This window comes from Schizosaccharomyces osmophilus, chromosome 1 (genome assembly GCF_027921745.1).
Source record: "Schizosaccharomyces osmophilus chromosome 1, complete sequence".
In the NCBI taxonomy this organism is placed as follows: domain Eukaryota; kingdom Fungi; phylum Ascomycota; class Schizosaccharomycetes; order Schizosaccharomycetales; family Schizosaccharomycetaceae; genus Schizosaccharomyces; species Schizosaccharomyces osmophilus.
In genome coordinates this window covers 4884342-4906171 of record NC_079238.1, presented here as the reverse complement: position 1 = coordinate 4906171, position 21830 = coordinate 4884342, and the positions used below count along the sequence as shown (strand labels likewise).

The 21830-nt window shown below is 38.1% G+C and overlaps 12 protein-coding genes across 12 annotated transcripts; 7 read left to right on the top strand and 5 right to left on the bottom strand.

Moving 5' to 3' along the window:
• Positions 1-128: 128 nt before the first annotated feature.
• spt8 (SAGA complex subunit Spt8) lies at positions 129-1869 on the top strand (the record flags this gene model as incomplete). Its single annotated transcript, XM_056181023.1, has 3 exons — positions 129-201; positions 251-705; positions 745-1869. 3 exons carry the CDS (start codon positions 129-131, stop codon positions 1867-1869), a joined length of 1653 nt encoding a protein of 550 aa, XP_056035409.1.
• A 415-nt stretch (positions 1870-2284) lies between these two features.
• On the top strand, positions 2285-3190 carry bot1 (mitochondrial ribosomal protein subunit S45; the record flags this gene model as incomplete). Its single annotated transcript, XM_056181022.1, has 1 exon — positions 2285-3190. The coding sequence occupies one exon, from the start codon at positions 2285-2287 to the stop codon at positions 3188-3190; it is 906 nt and encodes a 301-aa protein (XP_056035408.1).
• A 284-nt stretch (positions 3191-3474) lies between these two features.
• SOMG_02229 (triglyceride lipase-cholesterol esterase) lies at positions 3475-5005 on the bottom strand (the record flags this gene model as incomplete). Its single annotated transcript, XM_056181021.1, has 4 exons — positions 3475-3648; positions 3691-4747; positions 4801-4909; positions 4966-5005. The coding sequence occupies 4 exons, from the start codon at positions 5003-5005 to the stop codon at positions 3475-3477; spliced, it is 1380 nt and encodes a 459-aa protein (XP_056035560.1).
• Positions 5006-6547: 1542 nt separating this feature from the next.
• pol5 (rRNA processing protein Pol5) lies at positions 6548-9505 on the top strand (the record flags this gene model as incomplete). The annotated part of the gene is made up of 2 exons (XM_056181020.1): positions 6548-6745; positions 6797-9505. 2 exons carry the CDS (start codon positions 6548-6550, stop codon positions 9503-9505), a joined length of 2907 nt encoding a protein of 968 aa, XP_056035561.1.
• Positions 9381-10160, bottom strand: ber1 (SRR1 family protein, implicated in microtubule stabilization, and heme biosynthesis; the record flags this gene model as incomplete). The annotated part of the gene is made up of 1 exon (XM_056181019.1): positions 9381-10160. One exon carries the CDS (start codon positions 10158-10160, stop codon positions 9381-9383), a length of 780 nt encoding a protein of 259 aa, XP_056035567.1.
• Positions 10161-11324: 1164 nt separating this feature from the next.
• SOMG_02226 (dehydrogenase) lies at positions 11325-12536 on the top strand (the record flags this gene model as incomplete). Its single annotated transcript, XM_056181018.1, has 1 exon — positions 11325-12536. The coding sequence occupies one exon, from the start codon at positions 11325-11327 to the stop codon at positions 12534-12536; it is 1212 nt and encodes a 403-aa protein (XP_056035568.1).
• A 375-nt stretch (positions 12537-12911) lies between these two features.
• rpb8 (DNA-directed RNA polymerase I, II and III subunit Rpb8) lies at positions 12912-13380 on the bottom strand (the record flags this gene model as incomplete). The annotated part of the gene is made up of 3 exons (XM_056181017.1): positions 12912-13017; positions 13065-13266; positions 13311-13380. The coding sequence occupies 3 exons, from the start codon at positions 13378-13380 to the stop codon at positions 12912-12914; spliced, it is 378 nt and encodes a 125-aa protein (XP_056035569.1).
• Positions 13381-14277: 897 nt separating this feature from the next.
• On the bottom strand, positions 14278-14805 carry mrpl24 (mitochondrial ribosomal protein subunit L28; the record flags this gene model as incomplete). The annotated part of the gene is made up of 1 exon (XM_056181016.1): positions 14278-14805. One exon carries the CDS (start codon positions 14803-14805, stop codon positions 14278-14280), a length of 528 nt encoding a protein of 175 aa, XP_056035570.1.
• A 551-nt stretch (positions 14806-15356) lies between these two features.
• On the top strand, positions 15357-16235 carry dbl3 (IMPACT domain protein, possible chaperone; the record flags this gene model as incomplete). The annotated part of the gene is made up of 1 exon (XM_056181015.1): positions 15357-16235. The coding sequence occupies one exon, from the start codon at positions 15357-15359 to the stop codon at positions 16233-16235; it is 879 nt and encodes a 292-aa protein (XP_056035563.1).
• A 194-nt stretch (positions 16236-16429) lies between these two features.
• Positions 16430-17058, top strand: tam10 (nucleolar RNA binding protein, KNOP1-like protein, implicated in mRNA processing; the record flags this gene model as incomplete). Its single annotated transcript, XM_056181014.1, has 4 exons — positions 16430-16532; positions 16579-16633; positions 16677-16732; positions 16775-17058. The coding sequence occupies 4 exons, from the start codon at positions 16430-16432 to the stop codon at positions 17056-17058; spliced, it is 498 nt and encodes a 165-aa protein (XP_056035564.1).
• Positions 17059-17618: 560 nt separating this feature from the next.
• cdc18 (MCM loader) lies at positions 17619-19382 on the top strand (the record flags this gene model as incomplete). Its single annotated transcript, XM_056181013.1, has 1 exon — positions 17619-19382. One exon carries the CDS (start codon positions 17619-17621, stop codon positions 19380-19382), a length of 1764 nt encoding a protein of 587 aa, XP_056035565.1.
• Positions 19383-19767: 385 nt separating this feature from the next.
• On the bottom strand, positions 19768-20957 carry arc1 (ARP2/3 actin-organizing complex subunit Sop2; the record flags this gene model as incomplete). The annotated part of the gene is made up of 2 exons (XM_056181012.1): positions 19768-20831; positions 20885-20957. 2 exons carry the CDS (start codon positions 20955-20957, stop codon positions 19768-19770), a joined length of 1137 nt encoding a protein of 378 aa, XP_056035566.1.
• Between the last annotated feature and the right edge of the window lie 873 nt (positions 20958-21830).

Here is a 21830-nt window from a genome sequence, read left to right as displayed (position 1 = left end):
TTTTACACATATAAAAGAATTATAAATGTTTTAAGTGGATAATTACCAAAAAAACGCGTTACGGAGAATTCACACTGTAAACAAAGGCCTGGTGACTGTAAAAAGTCGCATAATCTATCCCGACCGTCATGTCCTCGAATTCAGTAAAAAATTCTGTTCCCTATGATAATGCGGCTTATTCAATGGTTCTAAATTCAGATGGTTCGTAACTTCAATTAAGGCAGACAAGGCAATTAACACATTCAAATAGCATTATCACCAGAAGAAGAAGACGATGTAAATTTAGACCAAGAGAAAGAAGAGAATGCTGAGATGGAAGATGAAAAGCAGGATGATGAGGAGGAAGCAGCTGAGAAAGTTGGCGAAGAAGACATGGATGCAGATGAACTGGAAGACGAAAACGAAGAAGAAACGCAAGAGCAGGAGGGTCAGAATCTAGAGAAAAAAACTGAACAATATGAGGTGAATCCTATAGAAAAATTGAAGGAGAGGGCAATCAAGGCAGATTTTTATGACATTGTTCCAACCTTGGCTATTCCTATGGCCACAAGCGTGAACACGTTTGCCTTTACGTCTGATATGAAATGGTTATTCACCGGTGGAGAAGACGGTTATATTCGGAAATATGACTTTTTTCCCAGTATCAACGGTGACCTGTCTTTAACGGTCGCTCAAAGGCATCCATTCGTTGATACTGTTACGAAGGTAAGTGTACTTTCACCGACTTTCCTAACATTTACATAGGCTGGAATTTTACTTAATTACTGGGGGAATGGTTATGATGATCAATCTCCTTCTCCTGTTTACAGCTTAGCTGTGCATTCGAAAGGTCTGTGGGCCCTTTCGGGAATCAATAATGGTGACATAGTCTTGTACTCAACTCGGCATCAGGAAGGGTATCCTGTAACGTCTTTAAGAAAACACACTGCTCCGGTTTCTTGTTTAACGCTTCATCCATCCGAAAAAAAAGTTTTGAGCGGAAGTTGGGACAAAATGGTCTATAATTGGGATTTGAATACTGGAAGTGTTATTTCGTCCTATGCTGGGGAATGCGGTCAACTTTCTGGAATTAGGTATCGCCCGACCGAAGTGCCAACCTCTTGGGGGACCGATTCTGATGATATGAGAAGTTTGTTTGGGACACCCTCTAGCAATGGATCCTACGGTGATTTTGATGAAGAAGTCGAAAAGGCTATTGACGAAGAAACAAAATCCATGCAAGCACCAGAAGAAATTGGAGAGAACGGTGGGAATGCCAACAAAACTGAAAAACAAATATCTCAAAACAAAGAGAAAGAAAAAAATATCCCTGAAGAAACGAATGCCTCTTCTGATAATTCTCATACGAACCCTAATGCAACAACTATGGAAGATCCAAATATTTTTCTGACAGTTTCAATTGATGGAGTGATGAACGTATGGGATCATCGTATGCCAGATTCTGTCATCAAATATCCTGTACCAAAAGGAATTCCTCCATGGTCTATGTCTGCTTGTTGGGGTGCCGACGGTAACAGCATATTTGTTGGTCGTAGGAATGGAATTGTAGAGGAATTTAATATCCATTCTGGAACAAGCCCCGTAAGATCTTTAAAAATGCCTAATGATTCTGGTCCTGTCTCGAACGTCAGTTCCATGCTTAATGGTCGGCATTTGGTAATTGCTTCTTTTGATAATGTTCGCTTGTACGATCTTCAAAGCAAATCCGGAATTGGATTTTTGATTGTTCCTGGGCACCATGGGGGACTTGTGAGTGGTTTGCATGTTGATCCATCATGTAGATTCATGTTTACGGCTTCTGGTAATAGAGGTTGGCAGGGAACTACGACGGAGGTTTTGATGGGTTATCAAATTAATGTTCTTCCCTAAACTACTTTATAATTGACATTAACTTATTTATTCAAGACAAGACAAGATAAGACCGTACTCATTAAATGTTGTTAAACACTTAATGAATGACGCTCATTTTGGTTCATTTCTTTTTACAAGATACCATTTTCTTTTAAGAATCCTTTTTGATAACAGTTTTTTAATGAGATGGGCACGTTTTTATATCCGTTAGCAAAAAATATTTTCGTCCTGTAACATGTATGAAACCAATCGATTGTTGGTTATTTTTAACTTTGAAAACTTTACAAAATAAATAAATCAAAGATTAAGTTATGCTTTACTTTCATAGTCAACACTGTCTTCATCAGTCCCTCTTGGATTTCCAACCTCCCATCAACCTGAGTTTTGCTTGCACATGACATCTTTTGGATGAACCTTCAACAAGTCAGTTAAGATGCTGTTAAAGATTCGAAATTATAGAGGAAACCAAATAAAGGTTAATGCTTTGAGCTTTAGCACGATAAGTCGCTTGTCGAAGGCAGTTTCTGCAAAACAGAATTTCGAAAGCTCAGGAAAGCAGGGTGATAAATTCACATCCTGCAATACGCGAGATGTAACAAAAGCAAGCTTAAATTCATTGCCAAAAAACCTTGGTGATGATAAAGAGCGGGTCGCGTTTCAACAGTGGCTTCAATCTCCTGAGGTAAAGAAAGCAAAGTTCTTTAATGGAGCAGGCTTTGGATTAGGGCCTAGACGGGATCAGCCATTTCCATTAAATCCAAGTTTTCGACCCTCGCGTCCTACTTCCCATTCTGTACGAATGCAAATTAGTAATGAATATCGCCAAGGTATTAGTGTTGATGTACTTGCTCGAAAATACAAAACGTGCCCTCAAAGAATTGAGGCCATCGTAAAGTTAAGGAATGTATTTGATGAACGTCAAAGTCACAATGCTCCTGTGCTTTCCAGCTACGCCAATGTGATGGAAAAAATGGTGAATGTTTGCAGAGAACCAAGTCGACTTCAATTCAATGATCACGGAGATCTTCCTATTCAATCAAGGGCAACTCCTCTTTGGAAAAGTATTTCTGAAGATCATGTTTTTAGTCCAGAAGAAGCTGCAAAGACACTCCACTGGCCATCTTTAGAGGAAATCGCTAATCAAAACAATTCTGTGGGTAAAAATGAAATTAGGGGAGCCGTCAATAGCTCTCATCGAAGTGAAGAATTGGTTGCAACGGATGAGGCACAAACAGGAAAGCGCATATTCCGATTAGTAGACGTTTCTAATGGTGATCTTTGGAAGCGTGACACGGCCGGAAATATTTACGTTAGGCGACAAGCAGCTACGTCTAATTAACTAGTTCTTTAAAATCTCCTCTCTTAATTAGCATATCCTTTTTTTTTATGATTTAAAATTTTAACTCTAATCTACCACGATTTTATAAAAAGTTATTGTTCAGAGCCAGTATATCAAGCTCTTGGTAGCTTGCTCGTTCGCGCAGAGATTTTCGGGGTAAACAATTTAAATAATTAAGTACAACGATTAAATAGTAAGAAACATAAAGCGTAAGATAACAAATTTTGGGCGGATATTACATACAATGAATAATATACCAGAATAGTGAGTCCAAATTCATACAATCATGAAGAAGTCATGAAGCCGTCAACCAGATCGGATGCCAGTCCAAACTCCTCTTTTATAGAGTCATAATAATCCCCTGCTGCAACATGATCTAACTGTTCAATTACCTGATTGATAACTAAAGTTTTTCTTTTATCACCGATCAACATATCTAAATGTTCGTAATGGGGGATCTAAAAATCGGTTAAACAAAAGTATCACAATATATAACTTACCTGGATGCACTGAGACAATGGAGGAAGGCAGGATCTTAAAGCATCAATGTTCACCATATTATCATCGCTACCGTAGATCATGATAATGGGAACCCGAATATTTTCAATAGGATACCGCGCAATTCGGTTTAGGTTTGTATAATAACTTGGTTTAATACCAGGACTATCGTCATACATTTGCAAGACTTTATTTTTCATAATTTGTGCCCAGTGTACAAAGCATTTAACAGAAGTAAAAGAATACAAGTGGGAATAGCCAACAATTTTTTGTTCTTCAGAAATATTTTTCCCATTCCAATCCATAAAATAGCGTAAACAGGAATCCACAATTTTAGAAAACACCGGAGGATACAGTACTGCCTGCCAGAAAATTGTTGAGGCAAGCATGGAATGAGTACCAAACAATAAGTATAATAATTGGCTATTCGAGTTAATAATCGAATATACCGTTTTGCTGCTGTATTTTTTAGGAAAGATAGCAGGTGAAAGTGCTATGAATGCGCGAACAGATTTTCGAAGTTCATTGTCAATGGACAAGGCCGCTAAAGCCATGATAGCGCCCTGAGAAAACCCAACGAATGCAACTGAGTCCGATTTGTTTACAGAAAGTATATATTTAACAATTGAAGGTATATCGAAAATCGCTATGCTGTCGAGAGTGAAGTTCCAAAATTCTCGACTTTCGGAGCCATACTTGACATTTTTCTTGCTATATTTGTTTCCTCGCAGATTCCCTAGCCATACATCATAGCCTTGATCAACAAGCGCGAAGGGGATCGAGTCCTCTCTCTTGATGTTACAAACCCAAATCTCAGAATTCATAAGGAGCCCATGAATAAAAAGCACAGGAGGTTTATACGCTAATTTCGACAAACTTTCCTGTTCTTCGGCCTTATAGACACGTTGTAGACAAAGTAGGTAGCCATCAGATGTTCGCACAAAATGTTCTTCCAAATCGTATCCATGGAGTTGGCATAAGTCAACGGTATCCCTGGCTGCAGTCATTTGGTAAACTTCATTGTCTTCCATAAATTCGGGAAGGAACCGCAAATATATTCTAAGCAAAAGTCAGTTAAAGCTTCTTGATTTCAAAATCTGACAATTGTATACTTTTTGGACTGCTCATAAAACCAAATTCTTAAAGGAGAAGGCAAAATTAATGTGCAAATACGAATTAAACTTTCCAATGCAACTAACAGGAAACTGAACAGGATTTGACCTCTGACCCTATAATTCAATTAGCACTCTGATTTACGGATGGTGGCTTTCAGTAACAATACCATCGTTGCTTTTTTTGTTCATCACAATTTCCCATACTCTTCAACTTTGGAATAGAATGTCGACTTGTGTTTTCCAATGGATATTGGGGTGTTACGGGCAGGAGAATCAAGCATTACGTGCAGTATGAATGCACTTGGTTCTTGAAGTCCTCAAAAAATTGCTTTGAGAATGATTTTATATGAACATTAAAATAAGTAACCTTGAGTCTTGGTCCTTTCATTTTACTCAACAGTAACTCTCATGTCTCTACCGAAAAGTCTTCAAATTCCCAACCACAGATGCCATGCAAATGGAAGTATTATAGGTAAAAATGAAACCCTTTTAACAAACTTAATGGAGGATATCTTCCTCCTATGCTTTGTTTCGCATTTGCTAATAAACGAATAGGGAAGGACTTGAGATTCAATTCAGGAAACTAATGTGTTCTCTGAATACTTATTTATTTTTTATCTTTATTAATATTTTTTCTTATTACCGATGTTTTGATGGTCACATGTTGGATATTTCTTTGTTTATGTGTATCGATTTGGACGAAGGCGAGTGAGTTCGTCGCAGCTTCCTTTTGATCGATCTTCTTAAAAAAAGAAGAAGAATTAAAAGCCTATGGTTTTATCACTGCTTACGCTTTTGAATGAATTCTTGTCTTTCTCGAACTTTATCATAAATCTACGATGATATCGCCCTAGCAATATCCTATTAGGAGAATTCATACAATTGCAAGACATAAAGGCACGTTGAAACTCGGGATCTCCTTCTTATAAATTGCAATTCATGCATTCTATTGAAACAATTTATTTTTTACTTGAGCAGGCAGATGAAGAGGGATGTCAGTATCCTTCTGACCCTTGCTACATTCATTTGTCTCAGAGATAAAGACTAAAGAATGTTAACTGCCAATTAATTAAAGCTTTTTTTTAACTTTAGCATCTTGAGGGAGGATTTCAATGGAGTTTTTCAACGAAGGTCTGAAAGTCAGTATATAATAGAATGTTCAAAGCAGATTCTTGGTAACAATTACAAGCCGGCTAATTGCAGTGCCTATTTTCTTTGAAAAAGTGTTGTATCACTTCCTCTCGAAAGAAAAAGATGTCAGTAATGAAGTGTGAAGACTTAATTCTCATAGCAAAGAAATTGTGACTGTAAACAAAAGACAATGCAGTTAAAGTCGTGCAGAGAAAGAATCCAGAAAATCAATTCATTTTAATAAAAGAAAATGGACGAGGTATAGTATACTTAGTCCGGTTGGTAACTTCGACAAAAATATATAGGATCGAAAATTCATCGAGAACGAAACTTGAATCCCGTTTGCAGCTTCGTAGTTAAAAACACTTGCAGAATTTATAGAAGTTTCAATGAAAGCTTTTAAGAAATTTGCATCTTCGACAAATGCTTGAAACAAACAAACAAGGAAAGCAATTATTTCAGGTGAGAAAGCAGATAATAAAAGAAAGAAATTTCAAATCTCCTTTAAAATTTATTATGGAAAAAATTTGTGATGGATCTGAAACCTTTTTTGGAGATACTCTTGACCAGCACTTTTTTACCACAACCTCAATTGTGAATAAAATCGTCAAGAATGGCGACAAAAACACAATTAGAGTTATTCACAACATTAGTTTCGAATGATAAAAATACAAGACTAAAAGCTGCAAAGGAATTGATTGATTCGATAGCTACTGAAGAGGAATTAAAATATGCTTTGAATCGATTGACCAAAGGTGTTTCTAGTGGTCGCGAAAGCGCCCGTCTTGGGTTTTCTGTTGCTCTTACTGAGGTAAAAGGATTTCATAATGAAATAAAACGTCAAGCACTAACCATTTCCTAGGTCATTACCCGCAAGGAAGAAATAACTGCTCAGCAAGTTTTAGAGCTGCTCGTAAAGCATAACACTGTTACTGGAAATTTGAAGGGACAAGAAGAGCGCGATTATTATTTTGGTTTACTGTTTGGTTTACAGACTATTTCGTTTTCTTCTGTTCTTCAACGTAAGTCCTCTTCCAAAGATGACTTCCAAAGAATGGTGGATTTGCTTGTACAGTTGTCTGATAAAAAAAGCTGGCTTAGAGATACTTGTTTTCTCGTTTTATATGATTTGGTAAAGCAGATTCCAGTTTTATCATATGCGTCTGAGGCCTACGATATTGTTGATAAGCTTTTACAGACAACGGCTGTCTCAAAGTCCTCCGAAGGCATTGGCTTATACCTTTGCATGTCTCATTTGCCGGAAAACGTAAAGACTCATCCTACGTCCATGTCTGGTTGGGATCCCGTTTATCCCTTGCACAAATCAAATCTTGTGACTCTTTCAAAAGTTTTACGACAAGTGGAAGTACAGGAAATGGGTGGCCAACATAGCGCATGGAAACAAAAACTTCCCTATGTTTGGCGCTTCTTATTCAATGAATACAAAAATAACTCGAATAAACAATTGGCTCCATTTGAAAATTTCTGGAACGTTGTTGTAGATGAAGGTGTTTTTGCTTCCACTTCTTCTTTGGAGCGTAAGTTCTGGGGGCTTCAAATTATAGAGTTAGCTTTAGACTACGCTACTAAGTCTACAGTGGGTACTTTGTTTTCTAGAAATTTTATGCACTGTTTCATCAACCATTTAAGTGACGAAGGACGCTACCTTTACCGGGCTGCAAGACGCGTTGTCTCTAAAACTGAAAAGGTTTGCAAAAATGATTCTGCCCTGGTATATCCCATTGCTCTTCATCTTCTGGGAGAACGCGGCTCTCTAAATTTTGATCGTCTCACCAACACTAAAGTGGTAGAACATATTCTTCCTCTGGCTACTGAGAAAGGAATCCTCTCTCTTTTTGACTTGCTTTTAGGATTTATCAAGCATTGTCCAAAAGACATGGCATCTGAAACGAAGGCTGTGGAAGGAAGACGCCAATGGGTCACTGACACTATGCTTAATATTTTACGTAGTAACCGATCTGTGAAACATAGCGGCTGGGTTAGTGAGCTTCTCAATATTTTTATTACTTATGGTTATTTTGAAATTCCTGAAAATGAAGCTAGTCCTAAAATTTCGGAAGCCACCCAAAATATGTTTCGTCTGCGCTTAATGTCAGCACTAAGCTATTTGAGCTCTAGTGCATTTGAAGTCTCCAAGGAAGATGGTGATCTTAATAAAAAGAACTGGCCTTTTACTGCACTGAACAGCTTGCTGGATCACGTAAAGGATGAAAAGATGGTTTTAATTGTTCAAATGGATGAATCAGTGAATGGAATTTTAGAAAAGTCGTTATCAGTGCTTCAGAAAGTTACCAAAAATATTAATAAGCAGAGCGATCATTTGCAACAATTACAGGCTTTTCAATTACTTTATTCATTAGTACTTTTACAGGTCTATGCGGGTGATACAGACTCAATTGAGGTTTTAGAGGATCTTGACAACTGCTATTACAGGGTTTTCAGTAAAAAATCCAAGCAGAAATCATCTGCTGGCGAACCAACTTCTATGGAGATTTTGACAGAAGTTATGCTGTCCCTTTTGTCTCGTCCCTCTCACCTACTTCGAAGACTTGTGGACATGCTTTTTGTTTCCTTCTCACAGGACATGGACCGCGGCAGCATTCGTCTTGTTTGTGATGTGTTGACAGCGAAAGAAAATGCAAAAGACAAAGAAGGAATGTTTGCTGGAGAAGGTGAAGAGGAAGAAGAAGAAGAAGAAAAAGAAGAGGAAGGAATGGATGAGGACGAGGATGGATTCCAAGAAATAGAGACGGATGAAGCTGAAGGTAGTGATTGGGAGATGGTCTCCAATCAAGGTTCTGACGATGAAGAACTTGAACGTAAATTGGACAAGGTATTAGAAGATGCAGATGCTAAAGTCAATGACGGTGAAAGTTCCGAAGAAGAACTAATGAACGATGAACAAATGCTTGCTTTGGACGACAAATTAGCAGAAGTTTTCCGTGAGAAGAAGAAAGCATCGAACAAAGAAAAGAAAAAGGGAGAAGAAGAGACCAAATTACAAATTGTCCAATTCAAGGTCAAGGTTATCGACTTGATTGACAATTTTTACAAAGCACAACCCCACAATGGGTTAGGATTTGAATTTATTCTTCCTATGCTAGAAATGGTTACAAAGACGAAACACAAAGTGTTAGAAGAAAAGGGAATTGCCGTTTTCCGTAACCGACTAAACAAGTTGCGTTGGACAGAAGCAGTCCCTGAGCCGAAGAACGTAATTGAAGCACTAAAAAAGGTCCATCAATTATGCAGCAAGAAGGCCAATTTGGGAGCGACTGGTTCTAGTATATCTCAAGTGTTCTTACGATTGCTAGCTGACAGAGCAGAATTAAGTGAGGCCTTTGAAGTTTACATGTCAACTTTTGCCAACTGGATTCAAAACCCAGCTAAGAGCCACTTCAGCGCTAATATTTTTCATGATTTCGTCAATTGGGGTGCTCAGCAACGTTTGAAACATCAACAGCAGTCGACGGTGTCTTCTCAGGCGAAGTCGTCTCTGGATCCTCATTCGACCGATGGGAACAAGGAAAATGGAAAGCAAAATCATTAAAGGCAAACGCCTCGGAAAATTCAGGAAATAAAATTTGGGTATGTAGTTTTTGCTGGCATACTCTATAGATGTTTGGGTATTTTGACTTAATTTCTTTAGATGGTAGATTGTCCACATACAGTTTGAGATTATTACCACACATAGAAAATTGTTTTTCGGATTTCGAGTAAGCATCAAGCCATTGTTCGTATAAAGAAGTAGGGCAGTGGGGCATAAACAGCAAAGTATTCTCAAGGCATTCTTCTGGCTTGGGAGATTCTTTTAGTAAAGTAAAGTCTTTGTTTTGTAGAAATTGGATATCATCTTCTAGAAATGCTGGGTCGTAAAAAGAACAATTTGGAGAAGGAATTTGAAAAATACTTTGAAGTTCGAAGAATAGTTGCAGTTGTAAGGAAGCTGTAATAGTATGAACTCGACCTAGACCAAGAATTAGACAATGCTTAAATTGAAGCGAGTATGGCTCAAGAAAAGATTTTATTTTTTCAAAATATGCTCCCACATGAAATCGTTCTTCATTTTTCGTCAATCTCTTCTCTAGTGCTTCTTGAGACCATAACTCATTATCAACGTTTACATTCGTTCTTGCACCTTTTTTTTCTTTTTTTTTATTTCCTCTTTTTTTCCTATTAGAACGGGTAACCAGAACAAAATCCATATGAAGCTACTATGCACGCGACACGACTCGATGACGGCTTATTGAAATTAACGGGCTGTTTCTGCTTTCGTGGGCCTTTTCTTTATTACTATTTTCTTTTGGAAAATTCCCATAGATGTAAAGAAGCCTAGAATCGCTAAACAAACTTCAAAACCTCAACTTTCGCGTTTGTTTACGTTGTGTGGTAAGTAAGAATTTTTCAGTGTTTACTGTTTAATGTCATTCACGGTGTCTGTTAACAAACTTTGTGTAATCCAACGTGCACGCTAAACACTCAGTGATTTCAATGTTTATGAATATATGTAAAATTCTGTAATGGGAATAGACGCTTCTACCAAAGTAATGAGTAAAAAAGACAAAAGAATTGACAGAATTAAAACAGGCTATTAACTTTCTAACCTTGAGCCGAGACTTTATAAAGCATGTTTGCGATTCTTGTTAAAAATATCCGATTCTGACGAAATATTCAAACCTTTAGAAGCAAATTCTGAAGTCCTTTTCCAAAGGCTATTCAAGATGGATACACAATTCTTCCAAACTAATAAAACGAACTAATTCGTGATTATTTATGTTTTATTCTATTAACCTGATCAAGTTTTTCTTTGTTTGATATTTGTGAGCTGCCGTTACCTGAACGTTCCTTCTGGTTTGTTTACTGTTACGTAATTTTCGTTAAAAGGCTAGTCAATTGACAAAATGCAAAGCTTTCTCTGGCATTCGTTACATGCTTGGTTTTTGCAAATGGTTTTTTGAAGAAGCTTTCGTTGTTTCTGACTCTCCTTTACTCTAATCACCAGTAAACATGACTTTTGTAGAGTAAATCGATATTTTCCTAGTTTTCATGACTTGAGACAATCATGATGTTTCGTTGCAAGTCAAAACAACATCTAGTTCTTTGAAACAGTACTCTGTTTTGTTCTCAACTTTTGTTTTCTATTTTTTCTTCAGGAAAGAATAGTCATTTGATGTAAAGCTTGCGTAAACACCTGTAACTTTTGGCTTTCCGTAGAATGCTCATCAGCAAGTGGCTATAGAGCAGTGTATCTCGCAATTCAAATTCTAGACAAGTATGGACGTCAATAGAAACTTTACGCAAAGGCTTCAAGAAACGTATAAATACCTTCCATACTGTCGTTAGACATGGCAAGCTAAGAAAAAAAAAACATGACAGGATCGTTTGAAGCAATTGTGACAGGTGCAACTGGCATTAATGGTGTTGCCATTATCAATCGACTGTTAGAAGAACCTAAGTGTTCCAAGATTCACACTGTCTCTCGTAGACTAAAAGAAAAATTCCCTAGCAAAGTTAAGCACTATTCAATCGACTTGATCAATTCCAACCCTGAACAGATTGCAGAGACCCTCCAAAAAGAGGGAGTTACAAACATTACATATGCCTTCCATGCTGCCTACAAAGAGGAATCAGAGGAAAGTGTAATGTGCAAGACCAATGGTGCAATGTTGAAGAACTTTGTGCTAGGACTTGAAAAAAGCAATAGTAAGACTCTAAAAAGAGTTGTTTTAACAACTGGTCTAAAGTACTACGGACTCCAATTCGGTGAAGTAAGACTTCCCATGGAGGAATCAGATCGCCGTGTACCTGAGAGCTTTGCAGGTTCCCCCAATTTCTATTACGTTCAAGAAGATATCCTCAAAGAAATAAGTGCTAATAAGCCTTGGGACTATGTGATTGCTATGCCCAATGATATCTGTGGTGCTTCTCAAGGAAGTTACATGAATCATGCATTCACAATTGCACTGTATGCTCTTGTTTGTAAAGAGTTAGATGAACCATTCTACTTCCCGGGAAATGAAAAATTCTATAAAGGCTTTGACGATATTTCCTACTCACGTTTAATCGCCGACTTTCAAGTATGGGCTGCTCAGAAACCAGAAACTAGCAATGAACGTTTCAACATCGTAAACGGTGACGTTCACAGCTGGTCAAGAACCTGGCCAAAGATCGCTGACTACTTTGGTGTAAAAGTCCCTAAAAACCAATTTGATAACTGGTCTTCTTTGAGCAACAAGATGACCTTACCCACACCTCCACCTATTAAGTTATACCAAGAGGAAATGGGCATTAAGGATGTCCCAAATAGTGAACTAATCAACCATATTTCTCTTCCCAAGTGGGTCCAGCAAGATAAAGTAAAGAAGGCTTGGAAACAGATTGCTGAACGCGAACATTTGGACCCTAAACTTTTAGACACCGGCACATGGGCCTTCTGCGACTTTTTGGTAGGCAGAACTTATAATGTGATTTCATCCATGACCAAGGCTCGTGAATTGGGCTATCATGGATACTATGATACATTTCAAGGATTCAAAGAAACGTTTGATACTTTAAAACACGGAAAAGTCATTCCTTTTTAATGATTAGATAGCTTTATGATAGATTTTAGTGAATACATGTTTTAAGCAAGCAATTTCACCTATTTCATGCCTCCTCCACATCCAAACTGACTCGTAGAAAAGGCTTCAATTCCAACCTTTAAATGTAGAGTTGGTGGTAAATACTTTCAAAAATCATCTGTTTTCTGTTTGCCTATTAAACAAGGCAGAAAAGTAGTAAAGAATAAAAAAAAGTGTAATCATTTCTAGCTTCTCACAGATATCGAAGGGTTTAACGGATAAAGTTTGATTTATAAAGTCCAGCATTCCATGGTCATATACAGGTTTGAGGCATAAAATATAAACACCATCCAAAATTATATATTTTTTGACAAGATTAGACAAACCATTTCCACTCTACCTTCTCAGAAGCAAATAAACATGCTCTAGCGATAAACGGTATAGTTTACGATGAGAACCTTCAATAGACATGAGAAGGCCACCAAAGCTGATAAACACAGAGCTAAATCGTTAATATCAATTAATAGTACGGGCAGAACCTCCACTTACATTTTATCATCGTTTCCTTCCTCAACCCGGTAGACCTTGCCGTACATAATATAGTCTGCGGCATCTTTCAATTCTTGACTATTCAAATTGCTAGCTAACTGCAAACTGAATGTAGCATCTTGTTCCAATGGGTATAGCTGCGAGTTTATATCGAGAGTGAGACCCATATCATTTTGCGCAGATGTACCAGTAATCCGAGAAACTATAAAGCTATTAGACATTGCAATTCGAGACGCTAAGAATTACCTCTTTGATATTTTTGGTCATCAACAGATGTTACAGTGAAAATCTCATCTAAAAGAATAGATTCTGACATTTTTGCTATTTCGATGCGAACTCTGTCGTTTTCACCCCAAAAAAAGGATCCTTAAATGATTTTGATACTGCGAACAAGCTGAAAAGAAAATCAAGCTTGGAAGATGGCTCTAAATGTCAATTTGCTGACCTACGCTTCTTGGTAAAGACAGGTAGAGAATTCAAAGACGGTATCTGCTCCCATACAGGAAAGTTTCAGTTTTCTCAAATATCGAAATGCCCTAAAGTGCGGTATCATAATTATTGATACTTTTTAGATTGCGTTATATATTTAGGTGAGTCTCTAAAAACGCATTATACATTTTAATGCACTACAAACAAACTTGGTACATTTATTTTGCGTATTCTACCATATACGGTCTATTTTGTTAAACCTTGGTAAACAGGTGTAAGTAGAATAGAAATCGACAAATGGAAATGAAAGGTGCAGCTTGTCTTTGGAACGGGTGAATTATAGATGAATATTAAATTTCGTTTAGTACAGTACACGTAGCCACTTGCAGAGTGTATCTACCTGAGCGGAAAGAAAACTCAAGCAATAATGTCTTTAGACATAACCAGAAATGGGAGTCTATAATCACTATTATTTGAGAATGGAGCAATCTTTTCACAGCCGCAGCATGCCTGGAAAGCTTGTCGCAGATTGAGCTGTGTATTGGCAAGACGACGAGAAAGGAAAACAGCTTCCAAGCATAATGGGGAAAAGGAAGGAGAGAGGAAGGTATAGATTTCAAGAATTTTTGAGATAACGCCCATCCTTGAATAAGAGAACGAAAGGTAATGAACAAAAAGTTAAAGCAATCCTTTTAATGCATACTTCTGTAAGTTACAGGAAATTAAAATTGTAATGATAGGACGTAAAGGATTTTTTGAAGAACCGCCGGCGTTTATCGTAAAATTAAGCAACAGATCCAGATTTTTCTTGACCAACAAGACTCTTAATTCGATGATAAAGCTTTTTGCTTCGGTTCAATTTCAAAACAACTTCGCGTACTTTCGCCAAGTAGCGACGTTGAGCTTCCTCGTCCTTAGGAAGTTCTTCAATCACAGGGTTTTGGACGCCCTTTTTATGCATCACAAGAGCCCTTAACTCAGTACCTCGCATACCAAGCGTCTTTAGTCTTCCGGGCGTCGATTTAATCAAGTATTGGTCAAATCCTCCCTCTTTGTCAATTGTACGCAATACCTTAGTGGTGACTAGTAAATGAAATCTTTCTTGGAGAGTTTCAGAGTAAAGCCATTTGAAGTGAGCATTGGGAGTCCATGTTCGCTTTGTCTTATGACCGAATTTTGGGATCTTGTTATGTCCAACTTCAACTTTCGAACCACCGTATAAATTCTGCTGAAATTTTCCTAGAGGATCTAAAATATTTCCTCTCACTGGGAGCAGGGGGTATGCTAGTTTCTTTAAGCCTCTCAGAGCCATTTTAGGGAATTGGTCGTTTTCTGTAGAGATCAAGTTCGTTGGTACAGTCACCGAAACTAGAGAAAGAAAGACGCGTGGTCAAAAATTATGTTTATGATGATATAATCCAGAAAGAATTATAGATACACTCGTTTTTAATAAAAGAAAACTCGTCCAGCGGGTTCAGGCTTTTGGGAATTGATCCACTAACTCTGACCCTGAAGTGTTTGCTATAGTAGAGTTTAGACTGTAAATCGTTTTAGTATTATGTGTAGTGCTAAATCCAAATATAGTTTATTCGGACTTCTGTATCAACTGAATAGAAAAGGAGTATCCTCTTAAAGTATGCACTCAAAGAGTATTTGAGGGGTCTTTCAAATATAGCGGTTTCTCAGGAAACAAATAAGTTTTCTTCTTCGGAAAATGACAAATTGAAAAGAATGAATTTCCGTTGTTCAAAAATGGGAAATCGATCGCTAATTGTTCCTAGCTTTCCTCCATTGCGAGCAGAAGCGTCACAACCGGCATTCAATTGCCTTGTACTCTGCTTTTATTGATTTGGATGAAATGAAATGGCCCAACGTCAAGCACAACTGAAATTTGGAGGTCAAGGACTGGCTTTAACTGTTCCCAATCAGTCGTTGCAAGAATGCTCATTCATGTCAAATTTGATTACGGACAGAGAGTCTACCTTTTTAAGTTATTTTATACCTTCTGAAGATCCGAAACTTCTCCCCTCCTATCGGTTTATGTTTCAGGAATGCACCGAGTTGAAGCATTCCAATCATAAAATGCAAGCTTGGAGGTTTCCAGGTGAAGTAGAAGCATTCAACGATGATGGAGAAGAATACTCTGGCCAGAAACTTCTAAACACACTCATAAAAGAATCCGTTTATGGAATCGTAGTATGTGTTCGATGGTACGGAGGTCAATTACTAGGCCCCGTTCGATTCCAACACATTGTGGACACGGCAAAAGGTGCCATTCAAAAATACAAAAAAAATTTGGAAGAAAAGAAACAGAAAGAGGCATGGGCGCATGCTACCATGGTTCAGCAGCAGCAGCGTCAACCTCGATCTCTAAATCCTTTGGACCAGAAGGTTCGTCAGGTAACTGCCAAGGATCGAACTGTTAATCTTCTACGCAAGACTCTTGGATTTCCTGCTTTGCAAGAGGTTGATTACTACTCAAAACCGTTGAGCACTTTGGAGATGTTGCTACAAAGTCGAAACAGTATGATCAGTGTACTTCGGTCTCAATTGCAGAAAAACAAAGAAGCTGAAGAAGGAGAAAAAACTTCTGAAACCTCCAAAGAACACGAGGTTACTATACCCAAGGAGAAATTGGGCAATGTCAATTATTCCACAAAACAGCCAGAAGGTGCTACAGTACCATCCGAGATTTCTGAAGTTCAGGAACCTATTCAAGAGAAACCGAATACTGACAGTTAGTTTGGTATCTCTCTCGGATTTGACGTTAGTTGAGCTTCATGGAGGAGTTCAATTCTGTAAAAAATTAGCAACACTTGATCAAAGTAGCTTTTTTTACATAAATTCTTTCACTTTTTCCTTTTTATGTTTGCTATTTTCTGTCTTACGACGTTTTATTTTCTGTATGAAATACCTACCTAGTACCATCTCAAACCATGGCATCTTCAAAAGTCTCAAAAAAAGAAAAAAAGGTCCCAATCTGGGGCTCTAGTGTTTCTGATTTTCGGAAGTTAAAGTCTGAAGAAAAAAAAACTTTGAGTATGTTCCCGTTTTAGACGAAATTTTGACTAACCGAAATCATTAGGCAAGGATGAATTGAAACAATATAAAAGGCTTAAGCACAAAGTAAAGAAGCTCAAGTATGAAAATTATTTCCATAGTTCTCAGTGCTGACACTATTAGAGTGAAAAAGAAGCTGGAGGATAACGCTAGCAAGAAAACAGAGCAAAAATCGACCGGTAAGTTTAATTAGGGATCCTTATGTTGACATATTCGAATAGAATCTGCTGAAACAGAGAGGAATTCTAAGAATGTAGCAGCAGCTGATGGCCGAAAGGAAAAGCCTGATGATGGAAATAGGGACTACTGGTTGGGATCACAACTGTCTGGGGGTAACCAAAGAAAATCCAAGTTTCTTAAAATGCTCGGAATTAATGGAGGTGGAGAAGACCCTGCTTCGAAAGACAAGAAGGGTGGTTTCGAACACGAGCGTGAGCGTCAGTTGGAGCAGCAATACATGTCTGGTATTCATCAAAAAGGAAACAGAAAGGGTTTAGGAATGTAAAATCAGTCGATGATTTTGGATTTAATTGCCCACCGCTTTACGAACGATGTGTTTCGTGCTTCATTTCAAGATGGATGGATGAACTTATCTTGAGATTCAAGGTCAATACGTATGATCCATGTTTATACGGACGATGGTTTTTCTTTAATATGGTTTAATGGCCTTCACTAAGCGATATGCTTTTGGTTTTGGGGTTTCGGTTTAAAAATTTCAGACTTAAGTAGTACTTGCCATTATAGAACATGCTGAATTAAAAAAAGAAATAAACTCTTTTTCATTTTGTTTTTATAAATAGATTGTAGTTCGTATGTAAATAAACCATCGAAAACTAGTTTGACGCGCGCTACCCTCACCACGTCACCATGTCACGTCGCGTCTCGCGTTGCTCATTTTACATGAAGACGCGACACGAAACACGAAACAATGAAAATTGATAAAGCGCGACGCGTCGTATTCTCTTATATTAAAAATACACGTCCTTCTGGATAAATAAACCTCCTCTTGAAAACAAAGATCGTCACCATAGGATTCCCAGGATTGTTGGAGAGTTATTCAAAGACATGAATTCACAAACCGGTCTTAGCGAACTCCCAGAAAGATGTTTGTCACCAAGTCGCCGAAGCAATCGAATTCAATCAAAGCAGGCCTTGGGTGATTGCACAAATGAAACTCAAAACACATCTTTTGCTGTAGAAGTTCCCTCTACCCCCCGTAGAAAAAGGATTCATGAACCGTTCTTGGAGAATTTGACACCACCCAAAAAAGTAAAATGCGATTTGAGTACAAGTCGGAATGAAGAAGGAATTGATAAAAGCAATGAAACAGGGTGTAAAGAAAATACACCCCCAGACTATCTAGAGCTTCCTTCTACACCAAAGACACCTCGAACCCCTCGCACACCAAGACATACGATTCAGCTCGTGACTCCTAGATCCTTAAATCGCATGAATAAGTCAACCCCATTTGCTAGTCGTCTTTTGCAAGCTACTCCTCATAGACAAATTGTTCCTCCAACTCCTTCAACACCTTCTACTCCTTCAGCCTACAATCCAGTCAAGACGTGCCTGCGTAAATCCCATCGTTCCACCGGCGTCGTAGGGCGCGAAAAGGAAAAGCATTTTTTGGAATCCTTTTTTAATCAAAACTTAGCTGATGAGCCAACGGGCGCTGCTCTTTACATTAGTGGTGCACCTGGTACTGGTAAAACTGTATTGGTAAGTGAAGTGTTGCAGGGCATTGTGAAAAAGTTTAAGAATGCTCAAGTGTGTAACGTAAACTGTATGACCATCACAGAACCCAGAATGATTTTTGAAAGAGTTTACAGTCAACTCTTTGATAAAGTTTGCACTCCTGATGAAGAGGATTCACATTCTACATATCAATCTCAATTAAAGGAATATTTTACCAAAAATCATTGCTCATCTGCTCCTCCAGTTATTCTAGTTTTGGATGAAATGGACCATCTTATTGCTCGTGAACAGCAGGTTCTGTACACGCTATTTGAATGGCCTTCTCTTCCCATGTCCCGGCTCATCCTAGTCGGTATTGCAAATGCACTGGATATGACAGATCGGTTTCTTCCTCGTTTGCAAACCAAAAACATTCTTCCAACATTGCTTCCGTTCACCCCATACTCGGCTCAAGAGATTTCTAGTATTATAAAGGCAAGACTAGGTTCCGCTTTCCTTCAACAAAAAACCGGAAGTGCATACCCAAACACACTCGAGGAAGAAAAAGAAAACAGCTTCCCTTCTTCTCATAACAGGGTTTCTGATGAAGTTCCATTTATTCATCCATCGGCCATTGAACTCTGCGCTCGAAAAGTTGCAGCCTCGAGCGGTGACTTGCGAAAAGCATTGGACATTTGCAGGCACGCCATTGAACTAGTAGAACGCGAACAAAAGTCTCGTGGTTTTGATACATTTATATCAATGGACGTTTTACCAAGGGCCAGTATCGCTCATGTTGTTCGTGCTACCTCCGCTTTAAGTCAATCTGCCAGTTCCCGCTTGAAGGATTTAAGTCTTCAACAAAAAGCTATTTTATGCACGCTGGTCGTGTGTAACAAGTCTTTGAGTATCAGTGATGTCTATGAAAAATACAGTTCTTTATGTTTAAGAGACAAGTTGATCCATCCATTGACCAGTTCAGAGTTTTGTGATGTTATGAATTCATTAGATGCGCTTTCCATCATTCGTTTGAGATCAAAACAAAGAAGTTCAAGATCGAATGACCGGTTCGTGAACCTATTAGTTCCTGAAATGGACATCATTACTGCTGTCGGAGGCATTGGCACTTTGAAAAGATTTTTTGACAAACGCTAATTACTACACCATAAAGTCGAAATAATTAGGGAAAAAAGGTGAATAGGGGTTTTATTAGCAAAACCAATTCTTAACATTTCGGTTTTGTTAATAGATTAATTTATTTATAGGATACGGATATCTTTTGTACGTTTAATGATTTGTTACTACTTCTAGTTTAATATTCAACAAATAATTCGCTTAAAGTATTGATCGGAGCATTAAGGAATAAAGAAAGATAGCTAAAACATACAAGTCTATATTTACAAATTCACGGTAACGAAAGCAAGCTTTATTCATAATTATCTACTACTTAAATTTCGAAGATTGAAGTACATGAATATCAGTACGATATTGCAAAAAGAAAGTGAATCGGCAAAAAGATCATGAATCATAACTGAATGAATTAAACGTTCCACAAAACGATGCAACCATCTGTGCCGCTAGAGGTGAAGGACTTCATGCTTCCTGGAGCACCGGAATATGGGCGAAGAGAAGAAACCATGTTTTGGTGTACGGTAGGCAAAGAAGAAACAGACTCGCTAGAACCCTTTAAATCCATGTTTCGGAAGGTAGAACGCAAGGCAGAGAAAGAAACGGGTCCAGATTCTTCTTCATCTTTTTCGGCATCCTTTCCGGTTTGAGCAGCTGCGGTTTTGGAAGCACCAGGGTCCAAGTCACCAATAAAAGACCAACCAGATTCGTTTCCTTGGAAAAGCAGAGGTGCATAATTATAGCCAGCAGCGACAATGGTGGTTTCGTTCACCCATAAAAGAGAATGAAGGGGAAGCTGGGGCAATTTGAGAGTAACAAAAGCGCGAGGAGGTTGCTCTGGAGCACTTGGGTATACGATACTAAGGGAAGAATCGTGACTGGTGTATGCCAAAGCATTTCCTGATGGAGAGAACTGGACAGAATGGATCCAGCCATTAGCAGGATATTCGGCACAAACGGTGTTGAAGGGAAGACGAGATCCCCAGACACTAGCTTCAGGCTTTTCATCGACATCACGAATGTAGGCGGACAATACATACGTCTTTCGATCGGCACAACCAGCAGCAAGCAGAACGTTGTTGGGGTGCCAATCCAAAGACAAGATGGTGCTTCTCAATGGGCGCTTTAAATGCTTACTGACCCACCAGTCATTTTCTTCTTCAAAATAGCACACTGAAACGACCCGGGCACCGCTGCCCACGGCAAATTTGTCACCCTTGGGAGACCAGCGGACAAACGTAGCGGCACGTGTCAATCGAAGTAGGACTAAAGTCTGTTTCCAGCTTCCATCAGAACGTTTCTCATACACATACGCATTGCGGTCTTGCGAGCATGTTACGATACGGTTGGTAACAGGAGACCAGTCAACACATGTGACAATCTTTTCGTGATCGCTGAACGCTTTGTTGAGAATCCAATCGAGGCCATGTTGTTTATATACCTCTACTTGATTTGTAGCTGTTGTAGTCACAAATTCTATTGATTATACATGTTAGTTTCCTTCGGCAAGGAGTCTCTTTGTCATTTACCATTGCGTTCTTTGTTAAAGACATGTTCATAGGAAGGTTTTGGAAGGACGGTTAGAAGCTGAAAGCTCGACATTCTTACAATTCAAACAGGACTAGCAGTCAACTGTTGTGTTGATAGCAAGTATTGAGTCCTTAGGATATGAAGTCAGCAAAGGAATAGAGAATCAAAGAGCAATACAGTAAATATACTTAAGGAGAACTTCAAAATGCGGTAATAAATATGTAAACAAAAGAAACAAATATTTGAAAAATAAAAATAAAAAAGTTGCGAATAAAAAACACATGCAAGGCAGAATTTATTTCGTAGGAAATTGCTTGTGGATGTGAAAATTTACGCATTCTGCGGAATATGGCTTTATTGTAAATTGCTTCATATTCCTCAAGCCCAAGAAATTGTTTATATCGACATGCAAACAAACACTGAGAATTTCCACGTAACAAGAAGGTACCAAAAGGAGGTAGAAGAGACATTGAAGTAATGAAAGAAAAAGAAATAAAACACAAATTTACAAATAAATCAAATTCATCCGCACAATGATCTATATATTCGATGTAACAAATGTATTCTCAAGTTATTCCCAAGGAGGAAAGAAAAGGGTACTTAGACTGTACCTGAGTTTTTCGCTTTTGTACAGCAAAAATTGAGTGCACCTATTACCAAAAGTGCGCTTGCTAATTTACCAAAAATCCTACTATGAATTCGCCATATGTATTGGCGAATGTATTGACATCTTTGAAAAGAACGAGGGAATCGAGAGATTCCTAGACTTAGTTTTGATTTCTTTGTTTGTTTATAAATCTTTGACTTCAATTAAGTTTAAGGGTTTGTTTGTATAGGGTAATGCGATGTTTGTTTGTTTGTTTGAAATTTGTTTGTTTACATGGCAATTTCGAATGCTTATAAGAGACAGCTACAAATAATGAATGTCTTAAACCACTACATATA